Source organism: Diabrotica virgifera, chromosome 8, assembly GCF_917563875.1.
Source record: "Diabrotica virgifera virgifera chromosome 8, PGI_DIABVI_V3a".
Lineage (NCBI taxonomy): Eukaryota > Metazoa > Arthropoda > Insecta > Coleoptera > Chrysomelidae > Diabrotica > Diabrotica virgifera.
This window is the reverse complement of record NC_065450.1, coordinates 160,761,816-160,782,843: the sequence shown is the minus strand read 5'-3', so window position 1 is coordinate 160,782,843 and position 21,028 is coordinate 160,761,816. Positions and strand designations below refer to the sequence as shown.

Below are 21,028 nucleotides of genomic sequence, written 5' to 3'. Positions count from 1 at the left end.
TTACTATTTTTCCCCATCCAAAAAGTACTCAACGTCCCTCAAGAAGTTTTCACTTCAAATATTTATTTCGTCGAAGCGATGAAGGTTCGCTAATATAATATTTTCCCCATCCAAAAAGTGCACAACGTCCCTCAAGAAGCTTCCACTTCAAAAATTGATTTCATCGAAGCGAAGGCGGTCGCTAATTTAATACTTTTTAACACAGTCCATAATTCAATACTTTTCCCCCATCCAAAAAGTGCACAATGTCCCTCAAGACTCAAGAAGTTTTCACTTCACGAATTTATTTCATCGAAGCGATGACGGTCGATAATTTAATACTTTTTTCCATCCAAAAGAGCACAACGTCCCTAAAGAAGTTTTTACTTCAAATATTTATTTCGTCGAAGCGATGACGGTCGCTTATTTATTACTTTTCCCCATCCAAATTTAATAATTTTTCCTCATCTAAAAAGTGCACAACGTCCCTAAAGAAGTTTTCACTTCAAAAATTTATTTCGCCGAAGCTATGAAGGTCGCTAATTGAATACTTCTTCCCCATCTAAAAAGTGCACAACGTCGCCAAAACAAGTTTTCACTTTAAAAATTTATTTTGCCGAAGCGATGACGGTCGCGATGACGTTCGCTAATTCAATACTTTTTCTCTATCTAAAAAGTGCACAAAGTCCCTAAAGAAATTTTCACTTCAAAAAATTTATTGCGTCGAAACGATGACGATCGCTAATTTAATCATTTTTCCCCATCCAAAAGTGCACAACGACCCTCAAGAAGTTTCCACTTCAAAAATTTATTTCTTCGAAGCGATGACGGTCTCAATGGCGGTCGCCAATTTAATTATTTTTCCCATCCAAAAAGTGCACAACATCCCTAAAGAAGTTTTCACTTCAATACATATACGTACAAAATTTATTTCGCCGAAGAGATGACGGCCGCGAAATAAGTAAATCCTTTTTCCCTGTCGAAAAATAGGTTTTACATTTATTTTAAATTTAAATACTTCTATACAATTTATGTATAGATACACATAATATAGATACGTACAAAATATATTCCGTCGAAGAGATGACGGTCGCTATGACGGTCGCGAAATAAATCTTTTTTCCCATTCTAAAATAGGTTTTACATTTATTTAAAATTTAAATACTTCTATACAATTTATATATAGATACAAATAATATATAGCCTAAGCGATGACGGTCGCTATGACGGTCGCGATGACGGTCGCAATGACGGTCGCGAATTCAATGCTTTTTTCCCTATCCAAAAATCGCACAACGTCCCTAAAGAAGTTTTCACTTCAAAAAATTACTTAAATCGGACAGCAGGTTTAGTAAATTCGAGACAAAAATGACCCATTTTTAAGGTGGTGCGTTAATTTCTTAGAGATGTGTAGATTTCAGGTAGAAACCATAAATCACGATAGAATATTATTATCATTTTAGTAATAAAGGTGCTCATGCGAAACGAGTAAAAAAAGAAAATAGCAATCAAAAATATAATACCTATTAGCAATACAAAGATCCAAAAGGCATAAAAATTGATTATTGTAAAACGTTCCCCAAAGACATGGAACATGACCTATGTATGTGGAGGCAGGAGAAAATTTTGAGAAATCCTTAAACATCTTTTTGTTATTTCTTAACTTCACAACCCTGAATCTTGACCTCGTTTAAATTTTTTTCGTTCTTGCCGGTCTTGCGCAATAATCTTTCATTATTGCAGCCTTATCTAACGTAGAGCACTCATTTTTGCATCCTTCCACCTGTTTCTTGGGCAACTAACTCGAGTAACTCCGTCTTCTATTCTAAATTCGTATTTAGTAGTCGTTCATCATTAGCTGTAGTAGATTCTGCCCATCTTACACGATTTGCCTTGGTGTATCGTATTACTATGTTTTCGTGTGCATATAGGGCTTGAAGTTCTAGGTCGTGTCTTCATCTCCAGTCCCCTGTTATATATTCTCAATAACGCACAATCTGGAGAATCTTTCATTCTGAAGTCTAATGGTAGGAGAGCAAAGTATGCTAAATGTTCAGTCACTTGAGCGCTTTGGGGACCCATTGGGTTGTGAAGAGTAGGTTCTAAAACAAAAAATTAAGTAGTTTCCCATTTTAGTGGGGACTTTCTATTTTAATTTAATTTTCCATTTCCAACAATCGTTTTTTTAGATTATAGCGCAATCTATCCATAATTAGAAAAAATGTCTTGAATAAAAGTTACTTATTTTTACGTAAGGAATCCAAATCTACAATAAAAAATGGGGCTCCCATTTAAAATTTCAAAAAAACCCCCCACACCAACTCTATGGGAGTCGTGTTTGGTACCATTCGATAGATTTTTTTCAAAAATCTTGAATAAGCGTATTTTTCATTTTTTCGATCTGATGTTCATTTCGCGAAATATCGCGGGATTCGTATTTAAAATATTAAATTTACCCCCACCCCTCTCCGTGGAAAATCGTGTTTAGTATCGTTCAATAGATTTTTGAAAAATCTTAAGTACGAATTTTTTAGTTTTTCGATATGTCATTCATTACGCGAAATATTCGCTTTTTTCTTTTGAAACTTTGGGACTCTCGTTTTTCCTTACGCCCAGCTCAAATCGTCAGATTTTTGAAATATACGCTGTTTTGAATGTACTTAGCTTACCTTATCTTAATCTGACGATGTCGAGTTTTTATAAGAATAGATTTTTTTTCGGCCCCCCTTAACAAACTCCTCTGCATTAAGAACCAATATATGTTAGAGGTACATTTTCAGGGTACAAGGTTTCCCCCCATCTAATAATCTGACGCGCTTGAGTAACTGCAAAAATCCCCTCTTGGGCTCTCCTACCGTAAGACTAATAGTCTAATTAGACTAATAATTTTGTTTCGTGCTGGTTAAATGTCTCGCTTCCATACGTTATTGTGGTGTGAATAATAATTGTAATTTTGCATACCTTTGTTTGGAGATCAATTTTGATTTAAGTAACGTAGCTAGGGGGTAATGCTCTGTTTGCTGGGATGGTTCAGCCTGCTACATTTTTTCTTAACTGCTTTCGGTTCTTATCATTGCTCCCAACTAATTGAATTCTTTGGGGTAAAATATACTTTCTTAATTTGTGGTAAAAATTATATGCTTCTATCATTAAATGCACAATTGTTTCACATATCGGCTGCACTAATCGTTACATGACGGTTCTTAGTTGTGTTGGAACAAACCTAGTGTAGACAAGTAACAGCTCACCTAGAGTATCGAGAGCGGAAAAAATCTGGAAAAAATTTATAGCCCGAACAAGACAAAAAAATCACCGCCCGGACTAGCACCATTCTCACCTAAAAGTAAATAACACCACCTTAACTAATCCATATGGTAAGTCTAAAAGATTCAATTAAGGCTAATTTAACATCATTCTCACCTAAACGTAAATAACACCATCTTAACTAATCCATAAGATAATTCTGAAAGATGCAATAACCCGCTCTAAGCTAATTTCTTAACTTCAGAAAACCAAACCTCACCTAACCATTCCGACAAGGCACTTATCGGATAAAAGACAACCTTCTTCACAACCCATACCCTACATACATGGGTACCAACTCTCATAAGATAGTGAACATTGAAGATATAAGTAACGTCAGAAGACTGTTTAATTGAGGAAAAAGAGAACCCCTGGCCAAGATGGCATACACGGGAAATGTCTCAAACAACTTATAGACACCATCATTCCGCTGTCAGTTAAAACTACCAACACTAGTCTTTAGCTGGAATATTTACCTATTTCTTGAGAAATAGCCAGCACGATCATAACCACTAAACCAGGGAAACTCCTTCACCAATACTGAATCCTATAGATCAATTTTTTATTCAGCCACCAATCATCCTCAGCACACTCAAGATATACGAGAGGACCCTTAATGAATGACTCGTAGAATATATGGAGGAATATATGGAGGAATATAAAAGATAGGGTTGAAGTTTTTGTCAGTACTATATTTTTATTATTAGATGGGTAAAATAGCGATATCAACGGTAATTATACAGACCAGTATTGGTCAGTGCTGTTTGTAGAAGAATGTGGCAAAATAAGCAGTTTATGAAAAAAATTGTTTTTCTTCGTCTTTTTTTTATTAAATTCGGCCTCTTGGCCTGTTCTTGACCTATTTTGAACTTGTATTTGTAGCTGTGATGTTGACTGCCAGCTATCTCAGCATCTTTTAAAGGGCCTTTCTATTGGTCGTTTGCTTGTTGGATTTGAATCTCTGGCTATACGGGCACGGGCTATTCTCTCGTTGACCATTCTCGTCACATGTTGATTCCATTCTCGTTTTCTCTGTCTTCCCCTCCGTACTATGTCTTATATGTTACAGAGATCTCTTACTCTGTCGTTCGGTATTCTATCTCTCAGTGTTCCCAGTAATTGACCTCAAAAAAATATATAAAAATATTCAGAAAAATATATATATAAAAAAAAACAATAAAAAAAAAGAATAAAAATAACAAAAAAAGAAGAAATAAATATTAAAAAACAATAAAAAATCACAAAAAAAAATCACAAAAAAAAGCAAAAGAAAAATCACAAAGAAGGCCTAAACCTCCGAGGTGTTGAATCGGGTTTAGGTCTTAGCGCTGAAAAATAATATTTTAATATCAATTAGTGGTTTAGTATAAGTATTTAGTAATAGTGTTTGATATTAATTAGTATGTATTTTTATTGTAATGTATGTAATATATATGTATGTAATTATTTCGTTAACCAACATCTTGGAAAGGTATTAAAATGGTTAACTTTTGTTATTGGTTCATTACTGACAATTAGTTGCATAGAGCCGACGCGACGTCTTGTTTACTAACCACATGTAACTTTGTCTTTGTTGTGTTTATGCTAAGTACGTTACTTTAGTATTCTCTAGGGCAGGGGTTCCCAAACTGGGGGGCGCGCCCCCCCCCTGGGGTGCGTGAGGACATATCAGGGGGGGCGCGACACAAGTTTAACATTAAATTAAATTTAGGTATTTTTCTAAAATTCAAAATTAACCGCTTGTTAAACTGTGTCTGGTAACGCAGAGTAAGCAAAAGTTATCTCAAATACCTCTTTTTGACAATACTGTGAAACGCCGCATTGATGATATTATGACCGAAGACATACAAAACCAGGTAGTTAATGCAGTAAAATAATCGCCATTTTTTGCTATTCAGCTAGACGAGAGTACTGACATAGCACAATGTTATCAGTTAATTGTTTATGTTCGGTATGTTCAAAACGAAAGAATGAAAGACGAGCAACTCTTTTCTACAGAGTTGCGAAACTGGAGACCACGACAAAAGCTATTAATATTATGAAAGCAGTGTGAGAGTTTTTTGACAAACATGAACTCTCTTGGCAAAAACTGATCAGTTTATGTAAAGATGGCGCACCTTCAATGCTTGGTTTTCGCTCAGGCTATTTGCAATACATTGTTTTATACATCGACAAGCCTTGGCAGCAAAAACCCTTCCAAATGAACTTATGGCTGTCTTAAAGTTGTGTATTAAAGTAGTGAAGTACATAAAAAAAACAGTGCGTTGTAAGTGATCACAAAATACTGCTACTTCACACAGAAGTACGATGGCTCTCAAAAGGAAACATGTTGGCAAGATTATTTGACCTTTGAGATGAAGTAATCACCTTGGAACATCAGAAGCAAAATGAGCTAAACATGGCCTTCAAAAACATTGTACCCAGGTAATATTGGCTTATTTGTCAGACATCTTTGACTCGTTGAACAGCCTAAAACTGCAGGGTGGAGATTCAAATATAGTAGTTACTCATTGTGATGGAGGCTTAGTTACTCATCTTTGGAGGTGTAAAATATCAGCAAACTCCTGAAATTATTCAAATTTCTCTACAGTAGAGCCAGTTTCAGAAGAAACACGCTTCAAGGACATTTCTGAAGGATCAAGTTTGAAAATCCAAATATCAAACCATTTGGAGAGCATAATTAAAGAGTTCCAGAAATACTTCCCAAACACTTGTGACAATTTTATTTACAGAATGTCAACTGATCCATTCCATGTCAACATAGGCTCCCTGCCTGAATCACTTCAAGAAGATGCTTTGCAAATAAATCCAAATGATTTTTTGCATGATTCCTCTGCCAAATACCTTGTTATAATGGACAAACCTTCATTTTGGTTAAACTATTTCAAAGTGTATCTTAGTGTATCACGGGAAGCTCTTCATTTATATTTGCCTTTTTCAACATTTGTGGCAATTAAAACAAAGTATCGGAATAAACTTGATGTTGCTAGTGACTTGTTGTGCTGTGCACTTACTAAAACTCAGCCACGAATAGGCATACTAGTAAATAAAATGCAAGCACATCCATCTCACTATCCTAATATATTTTTCTTTTATTAATAATTTTTGTATTTTATTCAAACTGATATTGTTGTATCTTATGGCAGAATAAATAAATGTTTTGCTTTCAAGCTAATACTTATTTGTTTTTGTTTTGTTCCTATTTAGACGCATACAATTTATTGTAAAGGGGGGGGGTGGCGCAACAAACTTTCATTTCAACAAAAGGGCGCGTGGTACAAAAAAGTTTGGGAACCCATGCTCTAGGGACTCGATCAATAAGGAGTTGAAGATCTCCGTTACTTTTAACCATGATCGGTCTCTCATTTTGAATATCTGCTGTTAATAGTTTCTCCCCCAATTCGAACTCCACATTCATTGCCCTTCGAAGGCTTCGTTAAATATTATTTCTGAGTAAACGTTAAACAAAGTTGGGGATAACACACAACCCTGTATGAGACCTCTTTGAATGCAAATTTTGTGTTTTTTTGCCATATACCAGAATAGAAACTTCTTGATTCCAATATAGATGTAAAATTCTCAGATCTTTGTCATATATTCCAATCATTTCTAGATATTCAATTTAAAGGTAGAAATACAGAAATTAAAATTTACTCAAAAAAAAATCAGCCTATCATGTTGAACCCTATTAAACACCTTCTTAAAATCTATAAAGCAGACGTAAATTGGTTGCTGTACTGTAATAAAATAATATATTGCAATAATTACAATATTGAAGAGTGCACACAAATTATAACATTAAAACTGTTATCCCACTTGAATAGACATTTAAAAGATCTTTCAAGGGGTATATTACGACGTCTACACTAAGAAACATAATCGATTACGTCATCATCCGTCCATAGATAAGGACAGAAATAAATCAAATAGTCTGAGAAAATGCACATCCTGTAATACAAGTAGACGATTTTCGCAGGCTTTTAAAATTCGCAGGCTTTCTAATTAATGGATTTATTGGCTTTATGTGTACCATACTGTATATCACCAATTTCATTTGTTCTTTGTGATTTAACTACCATAAAAAAGGTATGTTTTTCATTTTTGTAAAACTTTTACTAAATTTACTTTTACATTTCTAACTTTTACCATTAGGGAATATATGATCAAACTTTTGGTGTAAAACGACACTTTGACATGCTCGAGCGGATAATATATTACACTTCATTAAAAATTTATGTGCAGCAAATTGAAGTTGGGAGAAGTAGGTCCAATCGATAATTTGGTTTAAAAGTTAATACAATAACAATAATTAACAGTTTAGGATAATAGAGTGCCAATCTAATAATGGCTTTTTCCTCTTTAACTGTCCATTCATTTCGACTGTTCTGCTGTAGTTTTTTTTTTACTTTTTTAACACTATAAAAGGGAACATTAGTTGTTACGTTCTATTTTAGTTCATATAGAAATAGTTGGTCAGTATTAATGTCGTCTATAGTTATTTATTTCAAACGTGTTTTACGTTGCATTTTATAAATCTTCAATAGCAATATTAACAATTATTAAGAATTAGGTTAGGTGTGTAATATTAGTTCATATAGAAATAGTTGGTCAGTATTAATGTCGTCTATAGTTATTTATTTCAAACGTGTTTTACGTTGCATTTTATAAATCATCAATAGCAATATTAACAATTATTAAGAATTAGGTTAGGTGTGTAATATTAAAAGATATGCTAAGATTTCTAAAGGAGAATAATCAGTCCAACAAGATGTGTGTGTGTGTGTGTGTGTGTGTGTGTGTGTGTGTGTGTGTGTGTGTGTGTGTGTGTGTGTGTGTGTGTGTGTGTGTGTGTGTGTGTGTGTGTGTGTGTGTGTGTGTGTGTGTGTGTGCGTGTGTGCGTGTGTGTGTGGGTGTGTGCGTGTGTGTGTGTGCGTGTGTGTGTGTGTGTGTGTGTGTGTGTGTGTGTGTGTGTGTGTGTGTGTGTGTGCGTGTGTGTGTGTGTGTGTGTGTGTGTGTGTGTGTGTGTGTGTGTGTGTGTGTGTGTGTGTGTGTGTGTGTGTGTGTTTGTGTGTGTGTGTCATATTGACTAGTTTCATTCATTTTATCAAGATAGATACTTTGGTTGTTAGGTAGTAACTAGGGTGCATAACAACAATGGAGAATTGAGTTTTTATTTAGTTGTCAATAATTTTAATTACAATTTTGATTATTATAAATTAAAATATGAGCGAAAGTGAATTTGAAGAAATTGAACGGGCTTGGGAAGAAGGGTGTTCCGCAATTATTCCCGAAAAATCCAAAATCCGTTATCAAAATGCCTACCAAAACTATATAAAACTTCGTCCATTACAAGTAAAATCAAATCATTTCTTCTTAAGATACGCCAAAGGAAAATGTTGTGCTCAAGTAATAGGGAAAGGGACAATCGGGGCTGGCCTTCTCAAATTGCCAAATTCTTAAATTTGCCTAATCCCGAGAACTATACTGGCCATTCGTTCAGGAGGACATCAGCAACGCTTTTGGCTAATAAAGGTGTTGATGTCCTCGGATTAAAGCGTCATGGAGGTTGGCGTTCATCCACGGTGGCAGGAAGCTATGTAGAAGATTCTCTTCAAAATAAAATAGATTTTGCCGAAAAAATAGTGTGCAATACTAGTAATACTACTAATGTATGCGATTATGCAGGAGTTTCTGTTAGAAGTGAAACCACAGCCCAAACAAGTGGGATTTCATTAAATAATTTAACAAATTGTACCATAATTTCAATATTAATAAATAATTCGTTACTTTTCTTTATTCTTTCAAAAAATAAATTAAAATTAAGAGATTTTTTAACTCGACGGTAAGTGAATTACTTACCGTCGAGTTGGAGTACTTACCGTCGAGTTGGATTACTTACCGTCGAGTTGCTAGTTAATGTCACCTACTGACGTAAAATCTATCACGGTAAACAGTCAAAAATGATCAATCGTGCAAAATAGTATATTAAGTATGGAGAACGGTAAGGGTTTTATACCGATCGAAGACAATTGTTTGGAGGAGGAGCGGGCGACGACTCCAATTATTGTCTGAGATCGGTTACCCTTAACGTTCGACATGCTTATAATGTTTTTTGCACGATTGATACCATTATAAATTATAAAATTAAACATTGACTAAACAACATTAAACTAAACAACGTCATATTGACTAGTTTCATCCATGTTATCAAGATAGATACTTTGGTTGTTAGGTAGTAACTAGGGTGCATAACAACAAGGGAGAATTGAGTTTTTATTTAGTTGTCAATAATTTTAAGTACAATTTTGATTATTATAAATTAAAATATGAGCGAAAGTGAATTTGAAGAAATTGAACGGGCTAGGGAAGAAGGGTGTTCCGCAATTATTCCCGAAAAATCCAAAATCCGTTATCAAAATGCCTACCAAAGTTTTAAAAAATAGTGCGAAGGCAAGAATCTAAGAATCGAAGAAAAGACTCTGTTGGCATATTTCGTCCAAAGACATATGCAGTTGGAATCTCCTGGAAGCCTCTGGACAGAATATTCAATGATTAAATCCACCGTTTTTCTTTATGATGCCATTGATGTTTCCAAGTTTTCAACTTTGATCGCGTATTTGAAGAGAAAAAATATTGGATACTACTAATGTATGCGATTCTGCAGGAGTTTCTGTTAGAAGTGAAACCACAGCCCAAAAAAGTGGGATTTCATTAAATAATTTAACAAATTGTGCCATATGTTTCAATATTAATAAATATTTCGTTAGTTTTTTTTATTCTTTCAAAAAATAAATTAAAATAAAGAGATTTTTTAACTCGACGGTAAGTGAATTACTTACCGTCGAGTTGGAGTACTTACCGTCGAGTTGGATTACTTACGGTCGAGTTGCTAGTAAATGTCACCTACTGACGTAAAATCTGTCACGGTAAAGAGTCAAAAATGATTAATCGTGCAAAAATGTATATTTCTTTGTTTCTGATATGAATTATCATAAATTATATTTAAACTAAAAATAATTCGATCAAAAAAATATGATAAACCAATTAGAAGCCTTCGAGATGTGGTCATATCATATAATGCTCAGAATATCGTGGATTCCACACATTTTAAACATAGAAGTATTAACCAGAGTAGGTCCAGGCGAATATAACTTGATGAATATGATAAAAAAGAAAAAAACTTGAATATCTGGGGCACATAATGAGAGGTAGCAGATACAGGATACTGCGGTTAATACTCAATGAAAAGATCGACGGAAAAAGCGGAATTGGTAGGAAGAAATATTCATGGCTCTAAAACCTTTGTTAATGGACTGTCTTAACAGCAGATGAATTGCTACATGCGTCGAAAAATCGAGAACGATATCGGCAAATTGTCATGAAAGCTACCCATGCCTAAAATTTGGGCACGGTACTCAAAGAAGAATAAGATGTTTATTAAAATTAAACCTAAGATTAAAATTAAAGCATATGACCAAACTGACGACAGTTCTTACTCCTCCTCAAGCCTGAAGCTATCCTGAAGTATATGGACGGTTTAAGAAGTCTTCATCTGTATTGCTCGCCGTGTTGAAGACCCCCCTTTGGTCTTAGGTCTTCTACCTTTTCTTCTACTACTAATAGTTTCATGATTCCCGTTATTTTACATGCAGCACTTTGAGAATGGACAGGTTGGTCCGGTGGATGGACAGTGTTATGTTCAGAACACACGTAGAATTCTTCTATAAATCCACATTTCGAAGTCTTTGATCTTACTTTTATCTATTTTATTAAAAGTTTATGTTTCAGCTGCTTATGTAGCAATGGGAAAAATAAGGACCTTGACAAACCTTCTCTTAGTATTTCTTCTTTTTTTTTGACATCCATTTTATTGCAATCTATTTTATAAAAAATAATAAACAATACATATAAGTTTTAAGAATGTGACACAGTCAGTATTCACCCAGTGGTGAATACCTAAAAGTGTACAATAATGATTGAATTAGTACAGTTATTAATAAATTAATTAAATTAATTTGAATAGTAATAAAATAGTAATTAATAAGTGGGAATGATTATTTAGTGTTGAGGTCAAGAGTGTCTGTTCTATTTAGTCTTCTGTTCTGTAGGGGTGTCAGGAGATTGGTGACCAATATGTTTGGGTGAACCTGTAGTCTATTGTGGTACTTGGAGCACAGAGAAACAATTTCTTCTTTGATGGTTTGGACTTGGAGATCCCTATGTATATTATCGTTGGAAATGTACCAAAGAGCTTGGCACAGTTGCCTTAGATCTTTTGATTGAAAGCGTTGTATCTTGAGTAAATTTGTTTCACTGGCAGTTCCCCAGATTTGGATGCCATACGTCCAGATGGGTTTCAGTACACTTTTGTAGATCAGAAGTTTATTGTCTAGACTTGAGCGTGATTTTTGATTCATGAAGCAGTACATATTTCTATAAACGAGTCCCAGTTGCAGTCGTTTATTCCAAATATGCTTTTGCCATGTTAGGCGGCTGTCTAGGTAAATCCCCAAGTATTTGACGTCACTTCTTATTGGCAGTGGTGTGTTGTTAAAGGTCACAGCTGGATTAATCCCCTTCCTTAGTGTAAACGTAATGTGTATTGACTTGGAGCTATTAACTTTGACTCTCCACAGTTTAAACCATATTTCAAGTCTACTTAAGTGATTTTGTAGTATCTGTGAAACTAGGGTCAGATTTTCGTGGCAAGCCATTAGGACAGTATCATCAGCATATGTTGCAATTGTTGTACGATCTGAAGTTGGTGTATCTGCTGTGAACAGGAGGTATAGTGTGGGTCCAAGGACACTTCCTTGGGGTACGCCAGAGTGGATGGGATGTAGAGTAGTGAGGGTCTCCCCTAGTTTTATCTGATACGATCTGCTGGTGAGGTATGATTGTAGGAGCATGCAGATTGGATGAGGCAATTGTCTTTTAAGTTTTGATATTAGACCTTTATGACATACCTTGTCGAAGGCTTGGGAGACATCCAGGAAGGCTGCTGTACAACATTTCTTGTTCTCGAGTGCATCTCTTGCGGTTCTGACTACCCTATGGACCTGTTCGACTGTGCCATGTTGTTGTCGAAATCCGAATTGGTAATGAGGTATTAGGTTTTTTTCTGTAATGACAGTGTCTATTATTTTCAGGAGAAGCCTCTCAAACACTTTGGAGGGTAAAGGCAGAAGGCTAATAGGACGATAGGATGAAGGTTGGGTTGTGTCTTTGTTGGGTTTATGAATTAGAATGATTTGTGCTACCTTCCATTGGGAGCGGAAGTAGCACAATCTTAGGACAGCATTGTATATTTACATAATAGCTTTATTGGTTCTTCAGGTAGTTCTTTGAGAATTAGTCCTGTTATCAGGTCATATCCAGGTGCTTTTTTTGTATTTAGGTTTTTGATTACTTCTTCAATTTCGGTAATTTTAACTTTTCTGGTAGGAAGACACATCTGGTAGGGTTCATCTGCTATATCTGTAATAATTTTCTCTTCGTTCTCTGGAACCTCTCTCTGGTGCGATTGGAAAACTGACTGAAGATGTTCAGCGAAGGTGTTAGCCCTCTCTTCGTCACTTCGAGACCAAGTGCCATCATTTTTTCTTATCGGTGCTTTAGTTTGTGATTGTGTTTTAGAGTTTTTTAGACAATTTTCATAACGAGTAGTTCTCTTCTTCAGAGCTAGACAGATTCTCTAGAAAATAGTTTATTTCTTGTTCTTTGTGTTCCTGTAGGACCTTTTTTAATTGACGGGTTGCTTTGTTGTATTTGGTTTTATCATCTGGAGCACGGGTGGTCTGGCATCTTTTTCTTAATTGTCTTTTCTCGTATATCGTGGTTTTTATATAGAGCGGGTATGAGCCCGGTCTCTTAGCATATGATATATCAGGTGAAGCTTCCCATGCGGCTTGTTGAATTTTTACAGTTAGATGTTTGACTGCTTCTTTAGTTAAAAAAAACCGTTGTAGACTAAAATTTCTAAAAAAAATTCAAAAGATAAACAATAGAAAGTGTCGCAGTGAAAATTAGACAGTATTTGTGCTCTTTTCTAATTCGAGTGTTTGATCTTGTCTAAAAGTTCAGGGTGTCCCCGACAATAGTGAGTTTCTTTAAGGTATGGATATAATACCCAAAAAAAAGTCCTATAACATCTTTTTCTGAAGTTAACCGTTTCCAAGGAACAAATTACATTGTTCTCCATATATGTGAATTTTTATTTTCATAAATTTAAATGACATGACAACGTAGCCTTGAAGAACTTGCTGTGACTGTGGAAATTTAATCTAATAACCCCTTGTTTAGTTACTTTAAGGTGTGATTTTTGGGGTTGTTGACATCGTAGGTACCTACCTCGCCTACCTGCAAAATAATGGATGTGAGTTTGGTTGACATTTACATTATTTTACCTGCCAGATGCAACTGACCTAAAAACCTATTTTTTTAATCTTTAGATTTTTGAGATGCGCGTTGTTGCCAGACTTCAATTTTCAGATCAAAATGTATTTTCGTTATTTGGTCAAACGGATCAAATTAGAAAAAAATGTTATAAGATTTTTTGCTCTATATTGTGCCTTCTACCTATACCTTTAAGGAACGCAGTATTTTCGGGGACACCCTGTATATTATGGATAATTTAATTTTTGTACCACTGGCAACATCGTATTGTAGCATCAACACAACAAAGTTAATTCTACTACAAATAAAATGCATAAGCATTTCAGAAGCTGAAATTTATATTCGGACACACAGATATCAACACAATATATACTCTAGTGACTGAACAATTTCGGATATTAATTCTTTAACGAACTGCATTATTATGGCGTGAGTTGTAAAATAACTTTTACCCTGGGGGTAAATGCCAACCTTAGCCAGGAGCATACATTTTTTTAAATTCTAATGGTGTGAGGTCCGGTGGCCGAGTTGGTATTCTATCTAATCTCGTCGTCCAATTCATCTAAAACGTTATTCCTTATCGAGAAAACGTCTTACTGCACCATAATAATTTGCAGGAGTTCCATCTTGTTGAAATGTTATTTTTAAATTCTGGATTCTTCTGGATCCTCTTCCAGAATTTCAAGAATTAAGGGGTTAGCCCAACTATGTTGTTTCCCAAATACCTGCCAAAACATTTAATTTTTTTGAAAACTGAGTATGTTTTTCACGAAAGACGTGAGAATTTGTGTCCCTAAAATATCTCACATTATGTGTATTAACATTTCCATTAAAACAAATTGTTTTTATGTAATCTGGTTGTTGGTTAATTTAATTGATAATATTATTTATGATAATTGCATTTCACTTCAGGACAGCTTAACAGACGAGAAGTGAAATGCAATTATTAGATTTGCCTCAGCCTTCTTTACTCCTACATTCGTTTGGCTTGCCCACTTAGGAAGCCACGAAGGTGTTACCAGAAAAATAGTCCCAATATTTTATTATTTTATTTTAATATTATTTTATATTTTACTAAAATAAGACTTTCGCTTGCTTTTAGCAGATATCGCTATGACACCCATGTCACTTTATTTTGTTGCGATTCGATACTAATAGCCCAATATATTTTAGTTGGTTAAGAGAAAGTCATATATACATTCTCTGATGATAACCTAAGAAGGTTTGAAACCGGTTAGAGTCTTTATGATGCTCTCGGAACGAACTTAATTGCTGGTAGGTCGCTTGGAGTGTAACGCTTTAGCCTTCTGTTTGCCTGGGGTCTCATTAGGTTCTTCACTAGCCTGTTGGGTAGTTCTGTAGTCGTATGCCGTATTTTTGGGCGTATTTAACTGGCAATTTCTTCTTTGACAGTCTTCATTTGAAGATCACGATTGATGAATTCATTGGGCATGTACCACGGTGCATTTGTGATAATGCGGAAGGCCTTCGATTGGAATCTCTCCGGGATGTCGATATTGGATCTCGGAGCAGATCCCCAAAGTTGGATACCATAGCTCCATATTGGCTTAATCACTGCCTTATATTCTAAAATTTTATTGTACAAACTCATTTGTGACCTTTTCCCTATCAGGCAGTACATTTTATTGAGTTTCAGACTTAACTATTTTCTTTTCGTGAATATGTGTTTCTTCCACGTTAGTCTGCGGTCCAAGTGCATACCTAGGTATTTTACATCATCCCTTTGTTGTAGTACTTGATTATTTAATGAGACGGTTGGGCACGTATCTTTTCGATTAGTGAACGTTATATGTACTGTATTGCTTTCGTTTACTTTAATTCGCCATGTTTGTAACCAGTTCTTTATTCTATCGAGATTTGTCTGGAGCAGTTGCGAGGCTATGTACGGGTTTGAGTGAGCTGCAATGATTGCTGTGTCATCTGCATATGTGGCTGCGATGATATTTTGGCTTGTAGGAAGATATGCTGTGTAGCAGAGTGCATGTTACAAGTGTTGTTGTCTTAATCCAAACTGGTGGTTGGGTATTAGCTGCTTTTCCATGAGGATTGGCTGTAATCTCTCTAGTAAAAGTTTTTCGAAAACCTTTGACATCACTGAAAGTAGATTGATAGGCCTATAGGACTTAGCTTCTTCTACAGACTTGCCTGGTTTGGGTATTATGATGATTTGTGCCAGTTTCCACAAAATGGGATAGTAACCAGTTTTTAATATGGCGTTAAAAATCTGTGTCAAATATTGCACTCCTTTCTTGGGAAGTTTTTTGTAGAATTCTTGCAGTGATTAAGTCGAACCCTGGGGACTTTTTCGGATTCAGATCTGTTTGGATTTTGTTGAAAACTTGTTTGGCTGTGAATTTTTCCAATGGTGCTTCTAGTTGGTATGGATATTCTAAATAAAATTGAATATTATTTTCAGCGGTGAATCATCAGGGTTGTTGTTTTGGGCATGTGGTTGGAATACTTCCTCCAGGTATTTGGCAAAAACTGCAGCTTTGTCGTTGTTACTTTTAGCCCATCGTCCGTTACTGGCACTGATAGGCGGATTAGAGAGTTGTGGCCTGTTAATCTTTCGTGTTGCCTTCCATAGCGAGTATTCGGAGGTTTCGATGGCAGATAGATTTTGTAGAAATCGTTTTATGTCGTTGTTTTTATTGTTGTTTAACAAAGTTTTAAGGTTTGTAGCTTGGTTTAATTTATTTTTATCCTGGGGTGCAAGGGTTCTTTGCCATACTTTCCTTAATGTTATTTTTTCTGCGATTTTTTCTTTTATTTCGTTGGGTAAGTCTTTGTGTATGATTGCTTTTGGTTGTGTAGGTGTTGACTGCCAGCCAGTTTCCTGAATTATCATTGATCTACTGCCTCGTCAATTTCTCCATCACATTTTAGTGGGATGTTTAGATTCAGTCTCTTGTCAAGGATAGCCCGGAATTTAATCCAATCGGTATATTTACTACTTAGATATATACTCTAGATACTCTAGAATATTCGTGGATATCATGACCAAGATAGGAGAGTGGTCGGACGAAAGATCAAAACAAGATTGTGCTGTCTGGGCTGAAAATAAACTACAACTGAAATATAAGACGGGTTTTGGAGTCGTTTTGCAACTAAATGAATATTTATTTATATAATTTTAGTATTTATTTAATTTATTCATCAAACAATTTTGTTCGTTTGATTTTTAGAGATTCAGTGTTATGTCATCTCCGTCTCTGTCGAATGGATTAATAACAATAAAATTTCAATAATCGTGGCAAATACATATAAGCTCATTGAATTAATTTGACTAAATTAATTATTTTAAATGCCCAATGAAATTAATAATTATTACCTAGTCAAATATTCAGAATAAATCAAAATATATGTGAATTATAAAATTTTAGAATTATAATTTTATATTAATTAAATATTACTTCTCATTAGCATTTCTTTTGTTTCAGCCCTTCCTACTGAGAATCCAGTAATCACAGGCGTGGAGCAGGAATATCAAATAGGAGATGAAATTAATCTTAACTGTACGTCAGGAAGAAGTCATCCAGCTTCCATATTACATTGGTATATCAACGAACAGCAGGTAAAAGCTGCTAACTATTTAATTATTACGAAATAACATTGTTCACTTATCTTAATATTGTAACCCGTAGTACTAAGTCTAATATTAGTATGGTATAACTAGACCCAAACCCAGATATCCAAAGTGAAAGTTATCCTTCAACACCAAATTGTTCTATATGGTCCACATACTGTTCAGTAAAAAGTTACACCATTTTGAGCGTCAGGTTTGGGGGGCGGAGGTGGGGGAGAAGTCGGTAAATTAGGACATTTTTACGTGTTTCGTCAATATTTCTAAAACGGTGCGGTTTAGCGTGAACAATGTTCTATGCAAAAGCGTTTTACATTAATATTTTAAACAAAACAGTTCCTATTCATATTCCTTCTTAAACAAACGGTTCCAAAGTTACGAAGGTAGTATAGTATAATTGGTCCAAAAAACGGCATAGCCCCGTCACCCAAAATACAAGTTTTCCTCCAACACCAAATTGTTCTATATGGTCCACATACTGTTCAGCAAAAAGTTACACCATTTTGAGCGTCAGGTTTGGGTGGTGGGGGAGGGGAGAAGTCGGCAAATTGGTATTTTTGAAGTTATACTTCTTTAGGAGCGATTGAGAGTGATTTTTATTATTCCACGCGCCTGAGCACACCGACAGTATCAACGATTTCGAGTTTTTCTAAGGATAGTTTTTCTTTTCGGACTCCCCTTAATAAAGTCCCTTGTTAGGGCAGTCAATGAGGGTATTTGGCTCCGAACTCCATCCTACTACATCGATTTACTTGATATTTTCACAGTGAGTAGGGAATAGCTCAAAAAAGAAAGTCTACCCTATATACTATGGCGCTTTTTTTCTTGGGGGCGGTTCTCACCCCTTCAAGTGGGTGGAAAATTGTTTGGTCAAATTAACCACGAAAGCGGCTAGAGAACCTAATTCTAAGCAAAAACTACTATATTTTTTTTTGAAAACTCAAATACCTTTTAGTTTTTCGTGGTTGAAAATTGGCCATTTTCATTGAAAAGTGACACCTTTTTGGGCGGTTTTTTTACGAATATTTTAAAACTATGCGTCTAACTTAAAAATCTATGTGCTCTGTTTTTTTAGCTTACAAAAAACAATGAGATTTGTTTCTTCACAAATCTTCTAGTAACAATGCAAAAAGAGATATGAAGGTATGGTAGGAGGAAAGTTTGTTTTTTATGCATGCTGCTCAAATCGATGTATTCAACTTGAAATAACAGAGAAACGGTCGACTTTAGGTGTATAATGCTACCAATACCTTTTGTAGTGCTGGAAAACGTCTTTAAAATGAGCAATATTAAATGTCGATTACGTTCAAACTATCCACGATATGCTGCAAATAAAATTGATGACTAATGGATTTTAAGAAAAAATGAGAAGTATATTTAACCCTTCATCCACCAAAATTTAAGTGCATCGTTTTCCTTCGGCTTTCGGTCCTCGGTAATAATGCAAACTTTCATTCTGCCTATGCCCATAAAAAGCGTCCGATTTAAACCGTCGAATTAATAGTCCAGGGTAATAAGGATTTTCCCGGGACACTCAAAGATCCAGGTAGCTGACTACTTTTTTAGTTATTGTAGACCTATAGGAAGAAAACCTACCTGTTTCCTACCTAGAGTTCGCTTCCGCTTTGTAATTATTAACAATTTAGTGCAAAAATCGCGATTCTTTCGATTTTTTGCACTCCACTCAAAAACTAAATACTTGACATAAAATTACAAAATTTGTTTCTTAGAGCATGAAAAACCTTCAAAATGCCGATTTTTGAAAGATAAAAAGTTAATTTGTTGCTACGCAAACTGCAGAATAAGTGAAAATAGTTATTTGTTAATATAACTTTTACTAAAGGTATATTCCATGTCAAATCACTCAGGCAAAAAATTTTGGATCTCCGATTTGTCTGAAAATTGGTATATAGCTTCTGCGGGACGTAAAAATAAGATATTTAAGGTCAAAAAATCTTCTTCTTCTTTTTTTTTTCAAAATGTGATTTTATGCGATTTTACAGTGATTTGGTGTTTATTTAAACAAATTTGCATTTTCTGTCTTAAAGTATCAATGAAAAACATAATATTTTAATAGAAAGGACTCAAAAATGTCATTATATGGCATTATAACAAGTTATTTTGAATCAAAACAAGTTTTTGATCAAATTTTATAGTGTAAAAAACGTTAAAATACCGTTTTTTACATTTTCCTCCATTCCCAAAATACATCATCATCGATTTGGCTGAAAATTTGCCCACAGATATCCAAAAGATAGAACTTTAAGTAGTTAGAAGGATTTGAATTACACTACAATGCCAAAAAGTTACATGCAGTAATATCAGACTCAAAAGTATATATTAGTCCAGTCGGGATAGCATTTGACCTTGAATGCCGAGCTGTCCAAAATTTTATTTTTCTGATCTTTTAGGAAGTCAGTAGTAGCCTAAATTTAAAATCACGAATGAATTCCTCCGTTAGGTTAGGCGCCATCTTGATTTTAAAGGAGAACCTGTTTGGCTCAATATCTCCGCCATTTTTCTTTTTGACAAAAATGGTAGGAACTGAAATTGTTCCAAATAAATTGTATTTACAATTATTACAATTTCTTTTTAACAATTTTTGTCGTGAGGTCGATATTTTCGAGTTAATTTTACTTACAGTACACGCCTATATTTTTGACCATAATATTGCATGTAACTTTTTTGGTATTGTAATCTAATTCAAATCCTTCTCACCACTTAAAGTCCTATGTTTTGTCTATCTGTGGGCAAATTTTCAGCCAAATCGATTATGATGTATTTTGGGAATGGAGAAAAATGCAAAAAACGGTATTTTAACGTTTTCTACACTATAAAATTTGATCAAAAGCTTGTTTTGAATCAAAGTAACTTGTTATAATGCCACATAATGATATTTTTGAGTCCTTTCTAATAAAATATTATGTTTTTCATTGATAATTTACGATAGAAATTGCAAATTTGTATAAATAAACACCAAATCACTGTAAAACCCCATAAATAACATTTTGAGAAAAAAGAAGAAGAAGATTTTTTGACCTTAAATATCTTATTTGTACGTCCCGCAGAAGCTATATACCAATTTTCAGACAAATCGGAAGTCCAAAATTTTTTTCGCTCCAAAATTGATTGATTTGAAATGTAATGACCCTAAAACTACCTTAGAACTTTAGTGTTTCACCCAAAGTTGGATATTGGGGTACTTAACAAACCCTCAAAATTTTAGACTGATCAATTAATTAGTTTAAGGGTTATTCTATTTGTTTTTCCCAGAAACCTTTATTTTGCAATAATAATAATAATAATAAGATAGAAATCAAAATGTATTAAAAAAAGATAAAAAAAAATTGTTAACATAATCAAAAATCCTAATGCCAAATTTTTAAAATTTTGTAGTTTACAAACATTAAGAATAACTTTAAAAATGTTGTCCGTAGAAACAATATTTTTATATATTCGAAAAGATAGTATTTTAACACGAATTTTCAAATAAAAAATTTAGCCTGGGCTCATTTGGAACAAAGTTAGCCATATGTTTTTTTTAATTCTCTGCTAATTTGTTTATAATAATTAAGGAATCTCATTAATGCCATTTTATAGAAGGGATTTGTATTTTTTCTTAAAAAATTTGCACAAACATTATACCTTCACAGCATCCTCTACGATTTTTCAAAAATGTAGTGCAAACGATTACTAGGGCGAACCTACAAATCCAGAGAGTTAAAATACCGAAAAAGCAATTTCAAA

At 34.5% G+C, this 21,028-nt stretch overlaps 1 protein-coding gene across 2 annotated transcripts in view; it reads left to right on the top strand.

Annotated features, from left to right (window-relative positions):
- The window catches only part of LOC126890528 (uncharacterized), a 512,073-nt gene that overhangs the window by 422,991 nt on the left and 68,054 nt on the right, over window positions 1-21,028 (top strand). For both annotated transcript variants that reach the window (XM_050659532.1, XM_050659531.1), the window contains exon 5: window positions 17,139-17,272. In XM_050659532.1, coding sequence (XP_050515489.1) covers window positions 17,139-17,272 — 134 coding nt within the window. The remainder of the gene's footprint in view (window positions 1-17,138; window positions 17,273-21,028) is intronic.